This window comes from Cydia amplana, chromosome Z (genome assembly GCF_948474715.1).
Source record: "Cydia amplana chromosome Z, ilCydAmpl1.1, whole genome shotgun sequence".
Classification (NCBI taxonomy): domain Eukaryota; kingdom Metazoa; phylum Arthropoda; class Insecta; order Lepidoptera; family Tortricidae; genus Cydia; species Cydia amplana.
The window spans coordinates 26,755,588-26,777,396 of record NC_086096.1 but is presented as its reverse complement, the minus strand read 5'-3'; the positions used below and the strand labels follow the sequence as shown (position 1 = coordinate 26,777,396).

At 36.9% G+C, this 21,809-nt stretch overlaps 1 protein-coding gene across 4 annotated transcripts; it reads right to left on the bottom strand.

The window, feature by feature from the left end:
* Positions 1 to 2,494: 2,494 nt before the first annotated feature.
* Positions 2,495 to 21,516, bottom strand: LOC134661383 (serine/threonine-protein kinase Pak). 4 transcript variants are annotated; one of them, XM_063517437.1, is made up of 14 exons: positions 21,268 to 21,516; positions 17,747 to 17,877; positions 17,137 to 17,297; positions 14,398 to 14,409; positions 7,736 to 7,907; positions 7,298 to 7,413; positions 7,102 to 7,203; positions 6,840 to 6,991; positions 6,431 to 6,559; positions 5,858 to 6,035; positions 5,255 to 5,456; positions 4,732 to 4,847; positions 4,142 to 4,360; positions 2,495 to 2,672 (listed from the first exon to the last, which is right to left on the bottom strand). In XM_063517437.1, the coding sequence occupies exons 2-14, from the start codon at positions 17,856 to 17,858 to the stop codon at positions 2,589 to 2,591; spliced, it is 1,755 nt and encodes a 584-aa protein (XP_063373507.1). In that variant the 5' UTR covers positions 17,859 to 17,877; positions 21,268 to 21,516; the 3' UTR covers positions 2,495 to 2,588. The 4 variants fall into 4 exon arrangements, with proteins under 4 accessions (XP_063373507.1, XP_063373506.1, XP_063373509.1 ...); XM_063517436.1 differs by having other exon boundaries at positions 6,840 to 6,994; positions 21,268 to 21,515; XM_063517439.1 differs by lacking the exon at positions 14,398 to 14,409 and having other exon boundaries at positions 21,268 to 21,514.
* Between the last annotated feature and the right edge of the window lie 293 nt (positions 21,517 to 21,809).

The window sequence follows — 21,809 nt, the reverse complement described above, 5'->3', positions numbered from 1 at the left end:
ATTGATGTGTTTCTGCATTACTGTACTCGATAGCTACCTCCAGATTTGAGGTAATCACTGTAACGAACCTAACGTATTCTATAATTTACATTTTACAAGATCTTCAAACTTTTAACTGCCAGTCTTCATTTGCAGCTACATTATTTATTACATTAGTAATGTCAAAATATCTAAGAGTTCTATCTATTTCTATCGGTCCTAGAGTCAATCTCTATATGACGTCACAGTTGAAAAAAACACGTCAATAAGAGATATCGTCGCTAATTAATAATAAATAACACCGCTACGTTACATAGGATTCCTTAAATACTTTAATTACTGGACTGCACTCTTAATTAATCTCTTCATGTAAAAATATGATCACTTTATTTTCAGCAGCCACTATACAATAAAATATTGCTCTCTAACTATCGTCATCTTTAACATAATGCCTGGATGTTATGCGAAAGAGTATAATACGCCGGCCACTCGCTGAACTGCCTAGCTTCACCCTTAAACAAGACTTGTAGGTTCTAACTGATCGCCGACAGCTTAGTAAAACGAACCGACTGGCTCGTTTACGGGACTCGAACGGAACAAATAGCCATTCTGTAACGGTCCTGAACCAATGGCCAAGTAAGGTCCAACCAGTATTTCATAAGTCAGTTAAATACCGACTGTCGTGATACTATATTTATCTATTTATTGCTATCATGAAACACGATGTGTATCATCCGCTGGGGCTCCTCGTTTATATCCAGACTAAGGTAGACATTCAGTGCTCGTCACTGTCCCAGAACATGACATTTTTAAACGTAATACATTGTCAACATAGATGACAGCAGGGTGTCATCTATAGAGCATTAGCATGTCGAGCATTAGGACGTTTACCTTGATATTGCAAAAGATAAGAACAAAAAAAAGTAAAACTACTAAATGGGTAGTGATGGTCAGACCCGCCTTTTCTAAAACAGTAGCATAGGGTATTGAGTGAGACTGTTGACTATTTAAGTCCTTAGATCAATGTTATTTACTCGTGTGTACTAAAAGAGCAATAAAATTTCATGTTGCAGCGCTTTAAAGAATGTCACCTAAACAAGTACGTAACAACATGTGTGGCCAATGTATGTCCCTCATATGTTTCCACGTTGCCAAAGATTAATTTGATTGAGTAAGATGTGTCAACACTAAGACAAATTCCTGTTTCGAATAATTGATGATCTGTGTTGATATCGATGGCGCTGTACGGATCCGTCCATCATGCGGTAACTCTGGTTGTCAAATATTACAAGCAATAACTCTTTGCACGACACTTAGGCCCACTCGCACCATTTCACTAACCCGGGGTTAACCGCTTAAACCTGGAGTTACCATGGTTACCAGTACAATTTGACACTTGGTTAAAGGTTTAATCGCTTAACCGCGGGTTTGTGGGATGGTGCAAGCGGGCCTTAGACGTAAGAAGACGTGCTAATAGATACCAGTACTTGTTATTTCTATTACGTAACAAAAGGTGTACAATTACATCGACTAAATCAATCAATTTTACATTTTTGCGACTATAATCGATTCCGGCCTCTTAACTGTTCATCAGGATGACTTAAGCCCGTACCATAAGTCACTGACAGTGTCAAAATTGACTGACATATACGTTAACGTCTACGTAATTTAGTTTCTATACATCTCGTTCGCACTAATATGCGAATACGAGTGAGATGCATAGAAAGTAAGTTAAGTTCTCGATAGCGCTAATGCCAGTGCCAAACTGGTGGTAGCCACACCGCATGGTTATCGGTGAAGAGTAATTTAACAACAACATCACATTTGATTAAAAAAAACAACATCACATTTGATTGTCCGGTCAGATCATCAAACGAATGTACTTCATGCGTCGATCTCTTGACCTGGCATAACAAATGATGCCAACGTTCACATCCCATTTTATGTGGCATCAAATTATTACATAAAGGCATATGAAGACCATTTTTAGTATCACGGAGGTACATTATCCTAATATTTTCTACACAGGTCTTAGCTAGGTGATCGAAAACGTTAATCGTGGGAAAAACGCATTTTTTAGCTATCAGTCTAAGTGATTGTCTGGAAGTACTGAAAGTTTATCACATATACGATAAATTAATGTAAATGAACCAAATGAGGTTGATGTATTAAATAGTAATATTCGTAGTGTGTGTAAGGTGTGTTGTACCATAGAGAAATATAGTAAGACAAGAGTGCTCACTCCATACATCATTCAGACTATTAATTTCAGTGTCTACATCTAGCATCGGGTAGCGGAACTATCAGTACTGCTACTTGACAATAGATGTAGCACCGACCGGAAAGTCTTATCTCAACAGCATAAGACTTTCCGGTCGGTGCTACATCTATTGTCAAGTAGCAGTACTGATAGTTCCGCTACTCGATGCTAGATGCTAATAGTCTTTTTGGTACTAAAACTGATGTATGGAGTGAGCACTCTATGTATTTTTTTCTCTATGGTTGTACCTAGTCAGTTTGAGTGAAGGGTTCGTTTAGGATGCAGCAGGCACTGGGGGCGGGCGCTAGGGGCGCGCGGGCGCGGCAGCGGCGGCCGCCGGCAGCCTGCGCTAATGCCCCTTGGCGGCTTCCTTGGCCGCCATGATCACAGGCGTTAGCGACGCCAGAGGCCGGGCCAACTTCAAAAACGGATGCTGAAATGTACATTCGTTTTTGTACCTCACACTCTTGACACACAATTACACAAATCTGCTAGATGGGTGAATCAACTTTTTCTTGTCACTCGTTGCCATGGTTACGTTCTCCTGGGTCACTCTTTAAAACCTGATTTTTAGGCATTTAAATTCACCAAACACGCTTTTTTGTGATACTTATAAACTCTTTCCATTGAGGGGTGTCTACCAAGCGTGTCAGAAGAAGGTGGTGTATAACGTCTTCTGACAAACTATGCTACTATTGTCTCTTGGCTGACCGTACAGAATAACAACAAGAAATAGTTGATCCACCCAGATAATAAATATATGTAATATAAATGCTAGAGCAATATTGGAGTGTTTCTCAAACAGCTTTCCGCTGTTATGAAATAGACTGTTGCTTTGTGATAAATACACACAGCACAGAAGCAAAATTGTCAGTTAAAGTACATACTAATGTAAGCACAAGATGTTGAACGGTCTCATACATTAAGCGGTAATAAGTTTTTGGCAAAAATATCATTTTTGGTACAAGCTTTTATCGCTGACTGTACTTTTCTTTCAGACAGACAACTAATACTCATCGAGACAATTCGAAAAAACCCCCAACACAATTAGGTTGCGTTGTTTCATCACAGAGTTCCTATGGCCACCTCCTGTCTCCATCATCAGATCAGCTCGATGGTACCATAATATTGCATTGTCACCCGACTTACATGTGTATGCAAAATTTCAGCTCAATCGGAAACCAGGAAATGGATCAAATTTAACTTGCAAGATTCCATTACATAGTTACATACAGGTCGACCTAATAAAAGCTTGTTAAAAAAACTCTCGTTGAGGTATAGCGAGAGTCCATCATCAGCATTATACTTAGCTCGAAGTCAATGTCAAGAAATACTTGTAACGTACTCGTATTGTATTGGAGCACCAACGTGTGATAACCACGAGGTCCACGAGTTGATTATACAGGGTCGATTTTTTAAATGGGGGGCAGCTACCAGATCCCTTGCTGCTACGCCAAAATGGTCTCAGGAGAACTTCCCTTACTTTTTTATTAACGATTATTGATTAACGTTTACAGATTTTGGGTAAATTTTTAGTCAGTGATAAAATCGTCAATTGTCACAAAAAAATGCTTGATGTAAATAGATTACATTTCTATTCAGCGCTTAGCACAGTGGATCCGATGGACACGTCACTCCGATATTTGAGCAAGACAACGATATGCGCGTATCATAGCGTAAAAAACGGAATGTTTTCCACAAATCTTGTCAGTAAAAAAGGCGCGAAATTCAAATTTTCTATGGGAAGATGTATTTACCTTCGCGCCTACATTTTTCAAATTTGCCGCCTTTTTCTACTGACAAGATCTGCTTGACAAGTATAGTATGAAAAAGAAATTAAATTTACACATGGTATTTTTTTATGGCAATCGAGTAAAAAAAGCAAGTTGGTGTGTAACTAACCTTTAACAAATCAAGCGCGGTGGCGCGCCGGTCGACGTCCACCTCGAGGCACTTGTCGAGGAAGTCCTGGAACACGGGACTCAGCTTGTCCTTGTCCTTGATGTCCGGCTTCCCGTTGGTCGCGATCAGGTACAGAGCTCGAAGAGGATTTTCATTCAGATAAGGCGGTTCTCCTTCGATCATCTCTATAGCCATAATACCTAACGACCATACGTCCACCTGCAAAATATACCACACTTAGTACTTTATTATTTTGATACCGTCTATGTGTTATTGAGTAATTAATCACTAATCAAATACACCGACTTATAAATGGATTTTTTTGAAATAATCTGTTCTACCAAGTCAAATTATATTCAGTGGACAAATATAGTTTGTAAAATTGATTCTATCTGACATTCGTTCTGAACTATTATTATTACCGCTCTTAGTTTTAGTATGACGATCATTATGAGATACTCACTAGATTTGCCTAGATTAACCGATTTTTATCTACAATAAATTAACAATGACATTGTCTCACAAGGTTGACGTCGAGTTTTTTCCATGATCTATTCCCAGTTTAGGTGTTGTCAAATATTTTAGTTTACCTTTGGTCCATATTGCTTTCTCGTGACAACTTCAGGAGCCATCCAGTAAGGAGTGCCCACCATCGTCGTTCGTTTGTTTTGTTCGGGGGATATTTGCGCACAGAAACCGAAGTCAGCTGCAATAAAGCACATTATCTTAGTTACACAATCTGAAGCAATCGTCTCTCAAACATATGAGATTATTATTACACAGTAAACAACAATATACAAATTATTTTAAACTGATGCGAACAACAAGCAATATATACATTTACGACCCTGCCTGTGAAGCCGATGGTCCTGGGCACTCCTGGGTTCGACTCCCGGCGAGGGCATTTATTTGTGTGATGAACACAAACATTTGTTCCTGAGTCATGGGTGTTTCATATGTATATACGTATGTATTAATCTTTATAAGTCTGTATATCGTCCCCTAGCACCCATAGTACAAGCTTTGCTTAGTTTGGGGCTAGGTTGATATGTGTAAGATGTCCCCTAATATTTATAAATGACATGATACCAGTGATTTGTTAATGTTACTTACTCAACTTAACTTGTCCATCAAGGCCGAGTAGAATGTTATCAGACTTGATATCTCGATGTATGACGTGGTTGGTGTGGAGGAAGTGCAGCGCCTGCAGCACCTCGCGGCACACGGCCGCGATCTGCCCCTCGTCCATGCACGTCTCCGTCACCACGTCCGTCAGCGACCCGCCCGCCAGGTACTCCATCACCACCCACAATTCCTTAACACAATTATCAAGTGTGTTAACTCATGCATATATTCATATCAAATATTATTAATAGCTATTGAAAAAAGTTCTTCAACGAAACGAAGGCAATTGATTATTGGCATGTATAACATGTATTGCTGTAAGTTATGTAGCCACTTGAAAACCTGATTAATTTATTAATACACTAGTGGTCCCGGCCAACTTCGTACAGCCAGTCAATGAATGTCTTGTTAGCTTTTCGCTAAATTTATTAAGTAATTTTCTTCACCATTTGAATAGCTATTCTACTAGTCGGGGCAGATACGCATCCAACAAGTCAGAAATCATTAAAGTCGGTCTACCAGCTGTTGAGTTATAATATAAATGGTGTAACTAATTAACCCGACTTTGTTTTATACATATAGAAGATTTACCTCGTTAACCAAATAACTGTCTAGATAGTTGACAACGTTGTTGTGTTTGTTCTCCCGCATAACCAAGATCTCATTGATGATGAGCTCTTTCTTAGGTTGCTGGCTGAGGTTCATCTGTTTGATGGCCACTTCCATGCCCGTTGATGTTTCGATAGCCGTGTATACAGTGCCAGATGCCCTACAAAATATACATTATTATACGATGATCACCGTCTGATAATACGCATACACTTACTGTTGTAATGTTTATTAAGCACACATCGTCATCAATCGCATATTTATAACACAATTGATTGAAAGTAAGTATTATCATAGGGAAATACACATGCGTTTACTTAGACTTAGAGTGTGAACACGAAAACATCTGGTCATGCATGATATTGTAAATCTTTTACATCAATCTGGATTTTAAAGCAGCACTTTTTTTCAATAATTTGAGGATATCAAACTACATAATAGATAAAAATTCTACCAAGCACGGTGAAATATATAATGCTAAAAGTCACAGACAACCTGACGTTACAATATGATTTTATTGTTATAATATAATTAAAGATCCTAATAATTACGTACCCTTGGCCAATTTTTTCCATTTTTGTGTATTTTCGATTGGGATCACCAACGCTAACAATCGTTCTTAACTTCTCTAAAATCTCCTCATCAGTCATTTTCTTTTTCCTCTGTTGCTGTCCAGTCGCTCTTCTGGAAATATACAATAATGTTAATGATCATATCGTCAGGTGACGAGCAAATCTCACTAATTACTAAAAAATATTTAAACAAAAATTAATCTACTCTTCATACTAATATGGTTCACTATGGCTATGAACTTGTGGTGGTACTTAATGAGTTTTGCTTGTCACCTGACGATAATGAAAAATATTAAGAGGCAATCAAGCTGCTCATATAATTTAAGTAATTTAAGTCAACTAATATAAATGACGTGTGTTGGTGTTAACAGTAGGTGATGAGAAAATGTTACCCGGTTTCGGTATTGGTCTGTGCGCCGTTAGAAGGCGGCGGGTGCGGCGCGTGCGCGGGCGGCGTCTGCGGCGCCGGCGCGGCCGTCGGGTTCTTGTTGCGGTCCAGCGGCGTCGGCGTCGGCGCCGGGCTCACCTCCACTCTGCTGACTATCTGCTGCGGTGACAATGACAAAATAATCACTTCACACTATGAACATCTTAATGCGTCTCGGTTTCTCCTAAACTTTTGAACATACGCAGAGCAAAGAAAACAATGCATACCGAATGTGCAGTTATAGTAGCATGCGGGACGTGCGGTGGAGACGCCGGCGACGGCACAGGCCGCGGCGGCGGGGCCTCCTCCTCTTCGATTGGTTTCGTATACTGGAACAAATATCATGTTTGATTAAAATATTTGCTCAATAACTTTTGAAGTCAGATCATTATTTGATATTTAAAATGGCTTTAGTAAACTTACTATACTCTTTGTGCGATCGGGTCGAGACGGTGGCGGAGGCGGAGGCTCGGGGTGCTCCGTGTCCGTCGGGGTCGACGACGATGGACTACTGGAAGACACTCGTGATACCGATGACCCTGTGTCAAAGCATTGATTTAATACAGACTTATCTTGGTCTAACTCTATGTATGTATGTATGCATATTATTGCCATATTATGTAAGCTGTTTGTAGTGACACTATGTTAGGGCCAAATATAATCTTATCAGGGTTTGTCTCTGTTTTATGGAATCTAGTTAAAAGGACTGCCAGTAACGAATTTAATGCTCAAGGTTCCGTGTAACTGAGTGAAGTTCTACAAATTCAGATGTATGGCATTTGAGTTGTTATAATGTATATGTATTGCAAAGGCATAAGTCCCACTCCACCGATGAGCAGTGAGGCGTGTCGGAGTCAGTACCTGAGTGCGTGGTGTGCATCTGAGCAGACGTCATGTACTTGGAGGGCGGCGGCTGCGTGGCGGACGCGTCGTACCACTTGAGCACGTCGAGGACGGCCTGCGGGTTGCTCTTCTGCTCCTGCTTGCTGATGTTCGATGCCATAAGCAGCCGCGCCCATGCTTCCGGCATGCCCTGCGCACACACATATTACCTACTGTTTACTGTACAAATATAATGGAGTCGGTGAGTGGGCATGTTTCGCTACGGCATCGGGTAATAACAAAGGCCACGTCAGTTGTTTCGGGCTCAAAGGAGTTCCACCACCAGTACAACCGCGATATGACACCGTCAATAGTACAGCCCGTCTATGTAGAGTTTGCAGCGACTTGGCACCAACAAGTCGTCGCGTCGAATTACCACGTTATTCATAAGGATCACATAAACCTAACGAGCCGTTGACTATAATTTGTTCCCTGACACTTTTTTAGCTTTTTTTTTGTTTTTACACAAACAATTTTTTGTTACAATGATACAACATTTGACAGAAGTTTGGTGAGTTTTATGAATAAGAAAAGTTAAAATATACTACGAGGGGTATTCAAAATATTCTCGGTATGAGAATGAAAACAAACAAGTACGAAAAGTTTGATATTTTTATTTTTCAATATACTCCCCCCCTATGTTCATACACTTAAAAGATCGATCAATTATTTTTTTTAATCCCTCGTAAAAATATTTTTTATCTTTCGTGTAAAAATGCTCCTCCACTGCCGCCTTCAATGCTTCATCGTCAGAAAATTTATTTCCACGCAGATCCTTTTTAAGATTGGGGAGCAAAAAGAAGTCGCTGGGGGCTAAGTCCGGACTATACGGTGGGTGAGTAACAGTTTTAAACCCACGTTCAACAATAGCTGCCTTGGCAATATGAGCAGTATGGACGGGGGCGTTGTCATGCAGAAGCAGAATACCTTTGGTTAACTTTCCTCGCCTCTTTTCTTTAATTACATCCTTTAATTGACGTAGAATGTTAGCGTAGTACTGTCCTGTGATATTTACACCTTTTTCTTTATAATCGATTAGTAATACTCCTTCACAATCCCAAAATATCGTGGCCATGACCTTGCCAGCTGAAGGGATGACCTTCAACTTCTTGGGATGAGCTGAACCCTTAATGTGCCACTGCATGGACTCTTGTTTACTCTCTGGGTCATAATGATGAACCCAGGTTTCATCTCCAGTAACTATTCTTTGCAGCACCTCATCAGGATTTTCACCGCACAGGTCAATAAAATCGGAACAACAAGCTACACGCATGTCTTTTTGAAGCCGAGTCAGCATTCGCGGAACCCATCTTGCACTTACTTTTGACATATTAAGATGGTCATGTATAATATCATGTACGGTACCAATAGAGAGATTGGTTACTTGTGCTATAGATTTTACCTTCACTCGACCATCTTCCAATATAAGTTTTTCCACTTTATCAATATTTTCTTGTGAAGTAGCTACTACAGGCCGGCCAGGTCTAGGGTCATCTTCAATACTCTCCCTTCCGCGTTTAAACTCGCTTGACCACTTTTGAATGGTAGATAAAGAAGGAGCAGACTCACGGTAAACACAATCCATTTCCTCTTTTATGGTTTTTTGATTTTTACCCTGTTTTGTCAAGAATTTTATCACGCATCGATGTTCTAATTTAGTTAACATTGTCAATTCGCACAGGATGTTCATGTTTGTTCAGCAATTGCAGAAAAACAAAAGACTATCTCGGTTCGAATTATACTTTTTTTTAATGTCAATGAATAAACCTTAGCGGCCAGTAACGAAAGAAATTTTAGAAGAGGTCGTAAGATATCAATACCGAGAATATTTTGAACGCCCCTCGTATAATACATATGAATATAATTTGACAATAGAATAAGATGAACCGTTCGTTGTTTGAAGTAGGTACTCTGGTACAACACCTATTTCGGAGAGTTAATAGGGATGTTGACATGAATCGCGAATATATAGCATGTTATGTTTTTACCATAGCAGGGAATATTAGAACGCGGAAAATCATATTTTGTAAGTGTAAATATGCGTAATAAATTAATTAAAAGTAATCAAAAGTATTTAAAATAATGCCCAGTATCACGTGACTGCAAACGCCAATCGGAGCGCGTGACGTAATCACAGTGGAATCACCAAAGACAAGTTATAAAACCTGCCTAAGTGTCTACAGATTATCGTACCGAAACGCGATCTTGGTGCGGTGCGGCGCACGAATCGATAGTGTGTAAGGTGGTGCGTTAAGGACGCAGCTATAAGTTAGAGCGAGAAAGAAGGTCGCTGTCTGATGCGGTAGTGTGTTAAGGCTTAAAAAAAATTGTCAGTTGCCATATAAAGAATTAAAAAAAATGACTGACAGCAGTTGTTTAAAACGCCGTTACGTCATCAAGGTCACGTGGCAGTTTGGAGCGTTTAGGCGCGAAATTTAAACACGAAACTTATTATACATGTTTTTTTATTCAAAATTAATGAATATATTTTTTTAATATTTTTTTCTGTAATTATTACGTGTCTATCTACAAAATGAAACCAGTTCCAAAAAATTGTCAACATCCCTATTATGATAATTGATAACCTATGGTCAAAATTATGTACATTCTTAATACCTAGGTACAAAATAACTACACAAAAAATCCCCGCATGTAACGGAAACACGCAATATACAGATTAAAAATGACAACAGATTCAGTCATACCATAAAAACAAGCCAGAATAGTGAAAATGTCGCTTATCTTTGAATACCGTAAAATGTAGCTACTTTGTTCCCCACTGGATAGTTGAGCTCTAACAGTTTTTAAAACTAAATCACAACCTCATTTAAATGTTATACTTTAAGAGGGAGCTAACGCAATATTGCATTTTTTAACAAGCTATTATTAGGTCGACCTGTATGTAACTATGTAATGGAATCTAAGGTAACTAATTTAACCATCTTCCAAGGATCGTAGCGTCATGAAAATTGGCAGCTGTATGTAGTTCTGATGACAATACAATAATATGGTACTGTCAAACTGATCTGATGATGGAGACAGAAGGTAACCATAGGAACTCTGTGATGAAACAACGCAACCTAATTGTGTTAGGGGTTTTTAGAATTGTCTCGATGAGTATTAGTTGTCTGTCGTAAGAAAAGTACAGTCAGCGATAAAAGCTTGTACCAAAAATTTAATTTTTGCCAAAAACTTTTTATATTGATTTTTTACGTCTTAATCACGGGCAAATACCATGAAACCATTCTTACGAGGGCAGACTCCAAGCAGGACCGTAAAAGGTTAAAGTTGGCTCGATTCAATACAAAAAAAAAACATGAAAAGATGTCTAATTTTCATTCATTTTCAAATGTATATCGTTACCACAGCAGTAATTTTAGATACTTATAACAATTAAATTGGCAAATTTAAATAACCCTACGCTATGTTTACCAAAAAAATCAATTTTATGCCAAAAATGCCAAAATGCCTTACATCACTTGGGAAAAGAGCTGATACTATTCAAACTGCTGGATCGATTTCTATGATACATAGCTAAAAACCATCGCAAGAAAACTCGCTTTCCAGTAAAACAAACCGCAACGAAATCGGCCCATCCTTTTCCAGAGCTACGATGCCACAGCCTGACAGACAGACAAACAGACATTGGCGTCAAACATGTAACATCCCTCTTTTTCTGTCGGGGGTTAAAAATATCTAGTGCTATAGCCGAGGGATTTGACTAGCAAAATTTTAATCAAAGTCAGAGCTTTACTTCTGCATAAGTTATGGCATGGTTCTGCATAAGCGCTGGTGGCCTAGCGGTAAGAACGTGCGACTTGCAATCCGGAGGTCGCGGGTTCAAACCCCGGCTCGTACCAATGAGTTTTTCGGAACTTATGTACGAAATATCATTTGCTATTTACCAGTCGCTTTTCGGTGAAGGAAAACATCGTTAGGAAACCGGACTAATCCCAATAAGGGCCTAGTTTACCCTATGGGTTGGAAGGTCAGATGGCAATCGCTTTCGTAAAAACTAGTGCCCACGCCAATTCCTGGGATTAGTTGCCAAGCGGACCCCAGGCTCCCATGAGCCGTGGCAAAATGCCGGGACAACGCGAGGAAGATGATGAGATGCCATCTTGGCAGAAGAAAGTTATATTTGTGATAAAATTGTTAAAGTAAGCATTCGTTTGCTTGCATAGTTGCGGCGAGAGTGCGTATATATTTGCTACAAAATCTACGTACAAGCGCAAGTAGGGCACTACCTACCTTTTCTCGAAGCGCTTCTTCGTTTATTTTGAACCCTCAAAACTTGGGTTTGAATTATGCCAGATAATGCTTACAGAAAGACATTCGATCTTTAAACAAACATATGCAAACTGCAAATGCAGATGTAATTACCTAGTTACTTTCAATGAGACATGATTACGAAAAGAAGCATAACACAAAAATAAACAAAAAGCTATAGCGTCATTGAGGTTCATCTTGCGTTCAATCAGCAGTGGTTAGTTATGAAAGTACCTGTGGCATGCAAGGCTCGAATGATGTGCTATCTGGTCCCATGACTAACTGGAACGTGCAAGGAACTACCATGTTTCTGGCTTTCTCAGCATGATTTCCACCTACGCTCCGTTTAGATAGACCAGTGGTGGACCACCCGTTTGGCACTAACATAAAAGCTATTGAGAACTAACTTACTTTCTATGCATCTCGCTCGTACTCGCACATTAAATAAGTAAATTACGTAGACGTTATCGTATATGTCAGTTTTGACACTGTCTGTGACTCATGGTACGGGTTAGATGATAGACGACCTAAGTTTGGAATTCTTAAACTCGGTTTAACGCGAAAGATGTGTCAACTGACTTATCTATACTATTTATTTTATGTATTAGGTACCCTTTGACGGCTAAATTACTGAAGCTATTCCAGAGCCAGTGATTCCACACATGAATACAAATCGGATTCCGAGCCGTACATAAGCATCTACACTGCCTAGATTGTATCGGCCTTAGACATACGGTAAAATAATTTGACGAAATCTATAATTTAATAACACTGTTACTGACACACATTGATGATTTTTTTTTACTTACATTTACGTGTTTAACGTGACAAATGAATATTTCTACAATATTCTACATATAATTTTACATCAATGAAGGTACAGGCAATCTTAAAAATTACCTGTAATAATATCTTATTTTTTACCTAAATTTTCAATAATTTTACAACAACTATTACTATTTTGATAACTTAAAGCTCTGTTAATCTTACATTTTCATCATTGTAAACATCTCAATGAATACATTAGTAATTAAACTACTGAACAATAGGCCTCATGCATGAAGTTTATATTTGAACGAGATATTTTTTATTACACTGTTTGTTACCGTTATGCATTTCCGTTATTAAATTATCATTAAATTGCCTAAAATAATATTAATAAATAAAAAGTACAATAATTTGCCCGCGTGAAGCTAGTGAGCGAAACGCAACGTCATTGGTCGAAACGTCACGTGACGCCACTCGTTTCAACAAATTGTCAAGACCAACCAAGAGTGAAAGGGATGGCATTAATATCTGAGTAGCAAACGGCATACGTCAGTTGCATGCAAAAGAGCCGCGTGACGTCATCACGCGCGTCGAATTCGAATTCGAACCGCTCAAAAATTTTCAACATTTTAAATATTTTCTAATAAAATAATGGGAAGGTTTTTAAAAGTATTTTTATTTTCTCCGGTGTTCAACCGATATAAATAATGATTTAAAAAAATAAAAAAAGTCATGCATGAAGCTAATTCTGTAAGGAAATAGGAAATTACTAAAAGTTTAAAAAAAACTTTGATTATGTTCAATACAACCTTTACTCGTATTGGAGAGGCTTAGCATGGGCGAATCGAATAAAATACTGAAGACATATTGAATACGTGTTACGTTAAGAGTCCTTTTATAAAAACGTAGAAGTTACATTCAAATTTATGGAAATACATAAACCTGCTACGTATAATTACACACCAATAATAATCAAGAAGCATGCCAAATGCCAAAAATTTAATAAGTAGAACAGCAAATGCATGGACGCGAGAGTTGGTACTACCCAAGTCAATTTTAATAAAATAAAAACCTGCTACGTATAATTACACATCAATAATAATCAAGAAGCATGCCAAATGCCAAAAATTTAATAAGTAGAACAGCAAATGCATGGATGCGAGAGTTGGTACTACCCAAGTCAATTTTAATAAAATAAAATATAAACCTCATATCAATGAGAGCCCTGTCAGGTAGCAAATTATATATTTTGTTACAAGTTCATACAGTTAATAAGTGGGTCTAATTTCGCTTGCAAGATTTGACCCGAACAAACATACAAACAAACATTGCAAGTTAAATAAAGGCTTGTAAAGAGATAACTACCAGTGAAAGTAACTGGTAGTCAAACTTAGTTTTTTTTTTTTTTTGAATTAGCATTGTAGCACACAAAGCTTTGTTAACTTATCCATCCAACTCTTCAACCATGTCGGCATTAGCCGCGGACATTTTTTGTTTATCCGGTAGTTTGCTGATACTTTTAAATAGAGAAGTGAAAACAAGGAAATATAATGCATATTTAAGCTATATACTACTATATGCTAACACAATACGCTATTACTTACTGTTATAGGCAGCTTGAAACAAAAGCGATAATCATGGCACTCCATCCATAGTTTATTTTTATTTCATAAATAAATATCTACACAAATATATAAGTTTCTAAACTGTGTACCTACTCTACAAAAATACGTAGGTTTCTATCTAAACAAATCCTATAATTCCTCAATGATTTAATTGACATTATGAAATTAATTTACATAGTAGAAAAAACAACAAAGAAAAGGAGTAATTTCTATATCCATGGACATTTCCATATCATTTGAATTCATACGGTAATACGTTGTAGATTTAAAATACAGTGCCTTTTCTTCTTTATTGGCCCAACGCAAATAACGAACCAGTGTTCTAAGTCGGGTCCGTTTTTAGTTTTATTATTTGTTTTTGCATTGATAAACAAATTGATTGACTTACTATGTATTTCATATTTATTGTACGTAGCTACTTACAGGCATATGTAAATAACCAGCACAATGTCCAATGCACATGCTCAGAAACTGGTACTTTATGTGGGACAACATAGGCATAGAAAGTGCCACTTTTCCGCACGCGTGCTGGAAAGTAGCTGTGTAGCCACATGTGCGGCAAAGTAATCTGATGCAAATTTCTTGTGGTTTCCTCGTGTTGGCTGATAGAATTGACTTTTAAGTGATGATTTTGAATGATACATATTTAGTAACGTTCATTTGAATTTGATTCATAATATTTTACAGATAGTATTTTCCTCGCGTTGGTGTGGTGAAAAATGTTGTGTTTCACTCGGGAGCAAAGTTCAAGTTTCCACTCTCTGAACCTTTCGCTTGCTCGGATATCAATGTTAGCACGAGGGGTTAAACAACTTTATTTTCTACAAAATCTCTAATAAAAATATATTGTGAACGTTTAGTAAGTTAATTTGTCTACAAGGCACAAAATCAAGGAAGGGAAGGATGGACCGTAGCAGTTGTGATGTACCTACTGCATGCAGAATCTCATGAAACGCACTACACTATCATTTCTTTCTCCAACATTGAGTTAAGAATAAGAAATTACTGTTATTACTACGAGTATAGTATGATTTATGATTAAAAGTCATTAATACATATCTATGTAAAATTATATGTAGAAACACACACATGGAAGTACATATCTAGCTCAAATTACTAATAAAGGTCAATGCGAAAGATTATGCCTGCCAAAAAATATTGCAACAACCTAAGCTTGTTGAATAATTATTAAGCCACAAAACAGAATAACAGCAATAATTATCCTAAAAATAAAGACTAGAATCCAAATAAAGACGCAGTTCTTTGTGGGAAATAAACCAACCATCACCATGTTCCAATATCAATTATATTAATTAGAGTCAACTTGAATCCGCTTCAGCCTTACGTTTGTATCGCCCTTATGCAGGATGTTGCAGTTGCATCAAACGAAAGCTATTGAATAGAGGACTTTAACCCGTTTCCAGGCCGCACCAATGTACAATGTTTTCCCAAAGTCCAAATATATTCTAAATAATCCAGCTTTAATGATGATGATTCATTTGAAGACATGTCACATTTCCCGAAAGTGCAATCTAATTTGAATCGGAATTAAATGCTAAAGTTGCAATTCTATTGGCGCGTATGTGGTCCATATTCCGATAAACCATACTATGCCTGGAAGATGGTTAAGAGCCACCGATTCGACCCCCGTGTGTGTTCCGTGAAATTTAATGATTTCGGAGAAATCATCGGATTTTTCTTATGGTCCTCAGTCACTGGCCTTCGTTTGATCCATATTGAACGCGACACCGTGTATATTTAAAATAACGGTCAAAACATTTGGATATATGGGCCACTGTAATCCTTATCGCAATGATCAGAATTTGAAGTTCCTCGTTTTAAATTGTTGTTTTTACAAAGTGCAAAACGGCCAGTGTTTCAAGTTTCAATTACCTTAACCGAATAAAACAAATCAACCGACGTCAGTTTTAAGGGTAGTTTCTGATTAAGGTAAAGAAATGAAAGATGCCCCGAAATATATACCCCTTTACCTTTACCCATTCGAAATATAGCCCTTTAGAATGAATATGTTTATTATTAAAGTCCGTTTTTTTCAGTTAGAAATTTTATAATCTCAAAAGTAGTGCTAACTTTTTGCCCGCTAAATTAAATCTGACTATATACGCACTGAATCATAGTGTCGTTTACATATTATTGTACCGTAATATTAGACATCATAGGAACCCTAGCATTTCGGAAGCAAAAGTACTTTTGATGTTAGAAAAATTAGATCTTAATAAAAAAACGTGGACTGTATAGTTTGGTTGTAAAGTTAGACCAAGATAAGTCTGCAACGATTTTGATAGCACACGCAGTACAAGTGTCATTTATACGTCATAATTTCATAGAAGTTTGACGTTTAAAATAACACTTGCTCTAAGTAACTTGAATCTTTCACAAAAAAAAATACAAAAAAACAGTTACAGTTGTGTAATAGTTACTTTCACATCACCAATTCGAAAAAAGCTAAGCTTCCCTGCTAGGAGGGATCATAGGGACACTTTTCTGCTAGGAAGGATCAAAGTAAGTGTTCTAGGACACTATTTTTAATTAAAAAAAAAAATCTAGCAAGTTTTGACACAACATATTTATAGACTTGTGCTTCTTTATCGTGATATATGTCGTGAACCTCAATTACCATTATAAAGACCGATTCATTAATTGGTATATACCTACCTACGTGAAAAAATCAGGCAGTAAATTGAAATGCGTCCTTACCGTAAATTCTCCAGTAACCGCATCAAACCCAACATGGACCGTGTGCTCGAAATTGGTTGGATAGCTAATGTTTGGCTTGTTATCGTTGTGTGCGGTGCTTTTCGATCCCTTAATCTTAGCCTTCAATGTTTTCTTTTTCCTGTCACCGCCGTCATCCGGTTCTATAACAATGGGAGATACGTCATTAGTTGTCTACTACCATCGCCCCATAGATGGTAGGATCCTATAGATGTGCTATACGCGTGCCTCCGTGAGGGGCAAGACATACGCAATGCGACACTATGATTGGTCGAGTTTATTTGTTGCCCACCATAATCCATACAAATTTACGGTGGGGAATTTAAAAAATGCGAGACTGCGACAAGGACAAACAATAATAACGCTTTCACTGCTACTCCTACTAAAAGATACATAAGACTATCCCGTTTGGTAATTTCCCCCCACCCCTCATGCTTGATCCAGTTATACTAGATTCATGCATCGCCCACATGTTAACTGACAGTTCGTAAAGCTTATTACAAAAGGCAATTTGGTGAGGACCACTTTATAAACGCGTACCCGAAAGCAGGAAGAACGGCAGTCATATATGTATGAGTAGATAGATACAGACCTTTGGGTAGCGGCCTCATGTCGACGGAGGGGGCGGAGTCCACGCGGTCGACGGCGCGGTTGCTGGTGAGGCGCACGGGCGGCGCCGGCGGCTTGTCTTCGTCACTCGACATGCTACTCCACTTTGCCGTTCTATGGATACAGCAATATCGTATGAAAAACTACATGTTACATTAATCTCGTCATTTTGTCGTTTATTAATAAACATATAATTAGCTAGGTGTTTAGTTAAATTAACATGAAATTCCAAATTAGAAAAGTCAATCTATCCAGATTAATAAAATATTAAGAGTCACACGAACCCGCCGCCAAAAAGGCGCTCCCATATAATCGAAGTAACGCTCTCATTTCAAAACGAAACGTTTACGTTCAGATGTAGTGCTTAATTATTTTCCTTCGTATTTTTACGGAAAGGTATGAACGTGTCCTGCTATTTCAGTCAGTCTCGGTATAAAAAGTACTGAGGTTGATTGAAGTAGCATGAAAAATACGAACGTTTCCGAGAAAATACGATGGAAAATAATTATGCACTACATCTATAACATAATATATCTGTCTGGTAAGAAAATAGAGCAAGTAGAAGTTTAGTATGTAAAACTTCCACTCACTCTAATTTATTTGTATTACTTACAAAATTGGTAGCAACTAAAACTCGTACCAGAGATATATTATGTTATGTATAGTAAAGTTCATGTTAAATTTCATGTTATTCTAAACTGTCGTTTTAAAATGAGAGCGTAAATTGGATTGTATAGCGCTAGGTTCGTGCGACTCTTAATTTTCCTCAGACACTTTTGTTGTAAGTAGTTACGCCGCTACAACCAACCTCAACCAATTTAAACCTTTGATATTAGTACTAAGTACTCTGATAGGATTAAATAATAGGTAAATACTTGTTTGAAACACAGATGTTGACTGCATTTAAAATAATATATCATCAGGTGACAACCAAAACTCACTAATTACTAAAATATAATTAAACAATAATCAACCTTATTTTGGTACCAGTATGGTTATTGAATATGAACTTGTGGTGGTAATTAGTGAGTTTTGGTTGTCATCTGACAATATTTTACACCATACATGAAATAAAGGACCAGAACATAATTAGACAAACATAGACATCAGTTATTTCTAGACACAATTCCTTCTTACAAATATTATTACTATTACCTATTTTACAAAAAATAGAACTTAAAAACTTGACCGTGACGTCAAAAATCAAAATAGAATAGTATCCTCTTTTGTGGAAATTGGTTCAAAAGCATGGCATGTAGGTATGTATGAAAGCTAGGAAATCATAATAATAAAGTCGCATTGCACATATTTTTTAGATCAAAATAGGTAGTATAGACTAGGCTAGGCATTGGGAATAAATTGGGAGTGGCATTGCAAGATTGTAAAGGTCCACTTATTATAAGAAATTTATTTGCTTATAATGATTAAGTACTCAAACACTTTTTGAATGGGACGATCATGGCAAATGTCCACTGCGGCACACACTTTGTACAAATGCACTTCTATGAGGGTGGATATATAGAAATTATCCCTGTGAACCACTACAGAATGATTAAACTAAATTTAATACATTTTTTTCTTACATGTGTGTCCCTTGCTTCACATTAAGAGAGGGTAGCAAAATAAGGTAATCACTGGCAATAGTCTTACATGGTCTTGTATTAAAAACTTCGCATTGCATTCTGCATGACAACAACATTATAGCAAAAAATTATGCTGTTTGATGCTTGTGAAATAAGTAAATGCCTGTAAACTGATATGTAAGCTTGGGAAAAAGAATTTGGTATTTTGGTACACAGTACGTTTTCTTACTAGATAAGTAGAACAGTTGTATTAATTTTCACACCAAAAAAGAAAACCAAAAGATTGTTTGGCCAAGGCAACCTTTTGAAATTACAACTATGACATATAAAGAATGAAGAATGAATTTGATTTGATTTCATTCCTTCAAGTTCCTCCTGGGTGTAGTGTATGGAGGAAACTCATGGTTATGACAATCTCTTTCAAATTTAGTGGACTTTTGGTATCTTATTAGGTACCATATTATTTTTTATCTTTATTTTTAGTGGCTTAACCAGGGATCGGATACCGGTATTTTTTGTATGGGAACGGAAATGGTATTTTTTCGTTCTTTGCTAATTACTTCATTTCTAATTAGGCAATCTAATAATACGAAGTCGTAACCTAAAAACACAACTGAGTCCTACATTTTGAGTATAGAATAATTCGAAAAATATGGTTACTTCTAAGTTTTTGCAAAAAACCGGTTCCGATCCCTGGGCTTAACCTCTCAGTTCCCAGTGGCTCCAATATGAGTCGGAATTGTATGGATTTGAGAGGTCCTGGGAAATGAGGGGTTAAGATGGTGTCTTATTTTCAGTATTCTTTTTCACTCATCTTTTTAGAAGAACATAGATCTATCAAAAGCTTAAACAAAATAAAATAGAACAAATCCATGATCAGTGATCAGAAATCAACTGTTTGGAAATACGCTATCTTATTTTATACCTTTGAGCAAGCAATTCTTGTATATTTAAATATTTCGGGGATCTCGTAAACGGCTGTAACGATTTTGATAAAATTTGCTATATGAGGGTTTTCAGGGGCGAAAAATCGATCCAGGTAGGTCTTATCTCTGGGATAACGCGCATTTTTTAGTTTGTATGTTTTCCGAACAAAACTAGGTCTCCCAGATATTGCCTAATAAAATTAACAAACACTTGTTCTGTTTATAAATTTGTGGAGCACTTCAGGTGCTACCAGGGACTGCTAGTGGTGTATCAACCATGTTTTAAGGACCATTGGTCTACATTGATTTAGTGTGGAAATGTGTTTCTATTGTATTTATGGTTTGATTATTACTTGAGTAACTGTTAGGGTTTTAAAGAAGTAGATTACAATATTTCTATTAACGCTTCAAGTAATAAAAGCATTATTTTAAATACATCAACTTGAATCAGCAAACAATTTTACATAAAATCAAGAAAGATACCAACAATAATAACTTTCATTAGAAAGGAGTTAATAGTCAGCATAAGCAGAAAACATATGTTTTCTTTAAAAACTCTGTCAAAAGAGGTAACTACACAGCACAAATTAATATATTTATCCTTCACACTTATAGATACAGTAGATATTATATAGAGCAAAATTTGATAATATTTCTTCATTAAATCCCTAGTGACAGCTTTAAAATGTGTTTAATCTAGATAACAGTATTAAGATTTTGTAAGCAAGTATCATAAATGAGAACTTCTAATACCGTAAGGCAGGATTAAGTCTATTTAGGCGCTATATGTACTCATATTCATGTTTGGATTGATAATAAATTCAAAGCAGGCTGTACCACTGGGTTACAGGAAGTTGATTAGTTATTTGTTATTGTTTCCAATATTTGTCTTAAGAGCAACTAATACTAATCACATCAATTATTTACTTATATAGGCGCCCTAGACATTACCGACAAAAATCATATCGTATAATGAGACATTTCACTTCACCTACCTGGAAATGTATGTATCTGGAAAAATAAATACTCGGAGACAGACCGAAGTCACATTTCAAGTAATCACCACACTAAAAGATTAAAACAAGATAATCTACAATTCAGTGAAACCATCTATATTATGAATGTAGGCTTATTTCAATAGTTAGAACTAAAGCAGCAGTGACTGGAGAAGCCGCCATTACTTTCAATTCCAAGACCATCATACATTTTCTTTATTTTAAGCTAGTGATGTGAACATGACTTTGTAAAATAAATAATCTCATCTAAAAAAAATTAAAGATTAATGTCATTTTTGTTATTAGTTTGTTTTTGCATAATTGCTAAATAAAAATGATTTTGAAAACTTTATAGTAACTGACATTTGTAATCTCAAAACGATTTCAAAAACTCCATGTTTACGTGCCAACAAGTATTGACCAATTGGGTTTAAAAAAATTCCTTATACTTTATCGTGAGCGTCCTCGGTAACAACGTAACGACACACGTGTTTACTTGAAACAAATTAAATATCGGGTCGAATTCCTCGACATAAAGAAAT

Excerpts from the sequence above, each read along its gene's own strand:
- LOC134661383 (XM_063517436.1), bottom strand. The coding sequence starts at position 17,858 with ATGTCGAGTGACGAAGACAAGCCGCCGGCGCCGCCCGTGCGCCTCACC. Across the intron at positions 7,414-7,735 it reads GATGCACACCACGCACTCAG|GGTCATCGGTATCACGAGTG; the intron begins GTACTGACTCCG and ends GCTTTGACACAG. Across the intron at positions 2,673-4,141 it reads CCGCGCTTGATTTGTTAAAG|CATCCGTTTTTGAAGTTGGC; the intron begins GTTAGTTACACA and ends TGTACATTTCAG.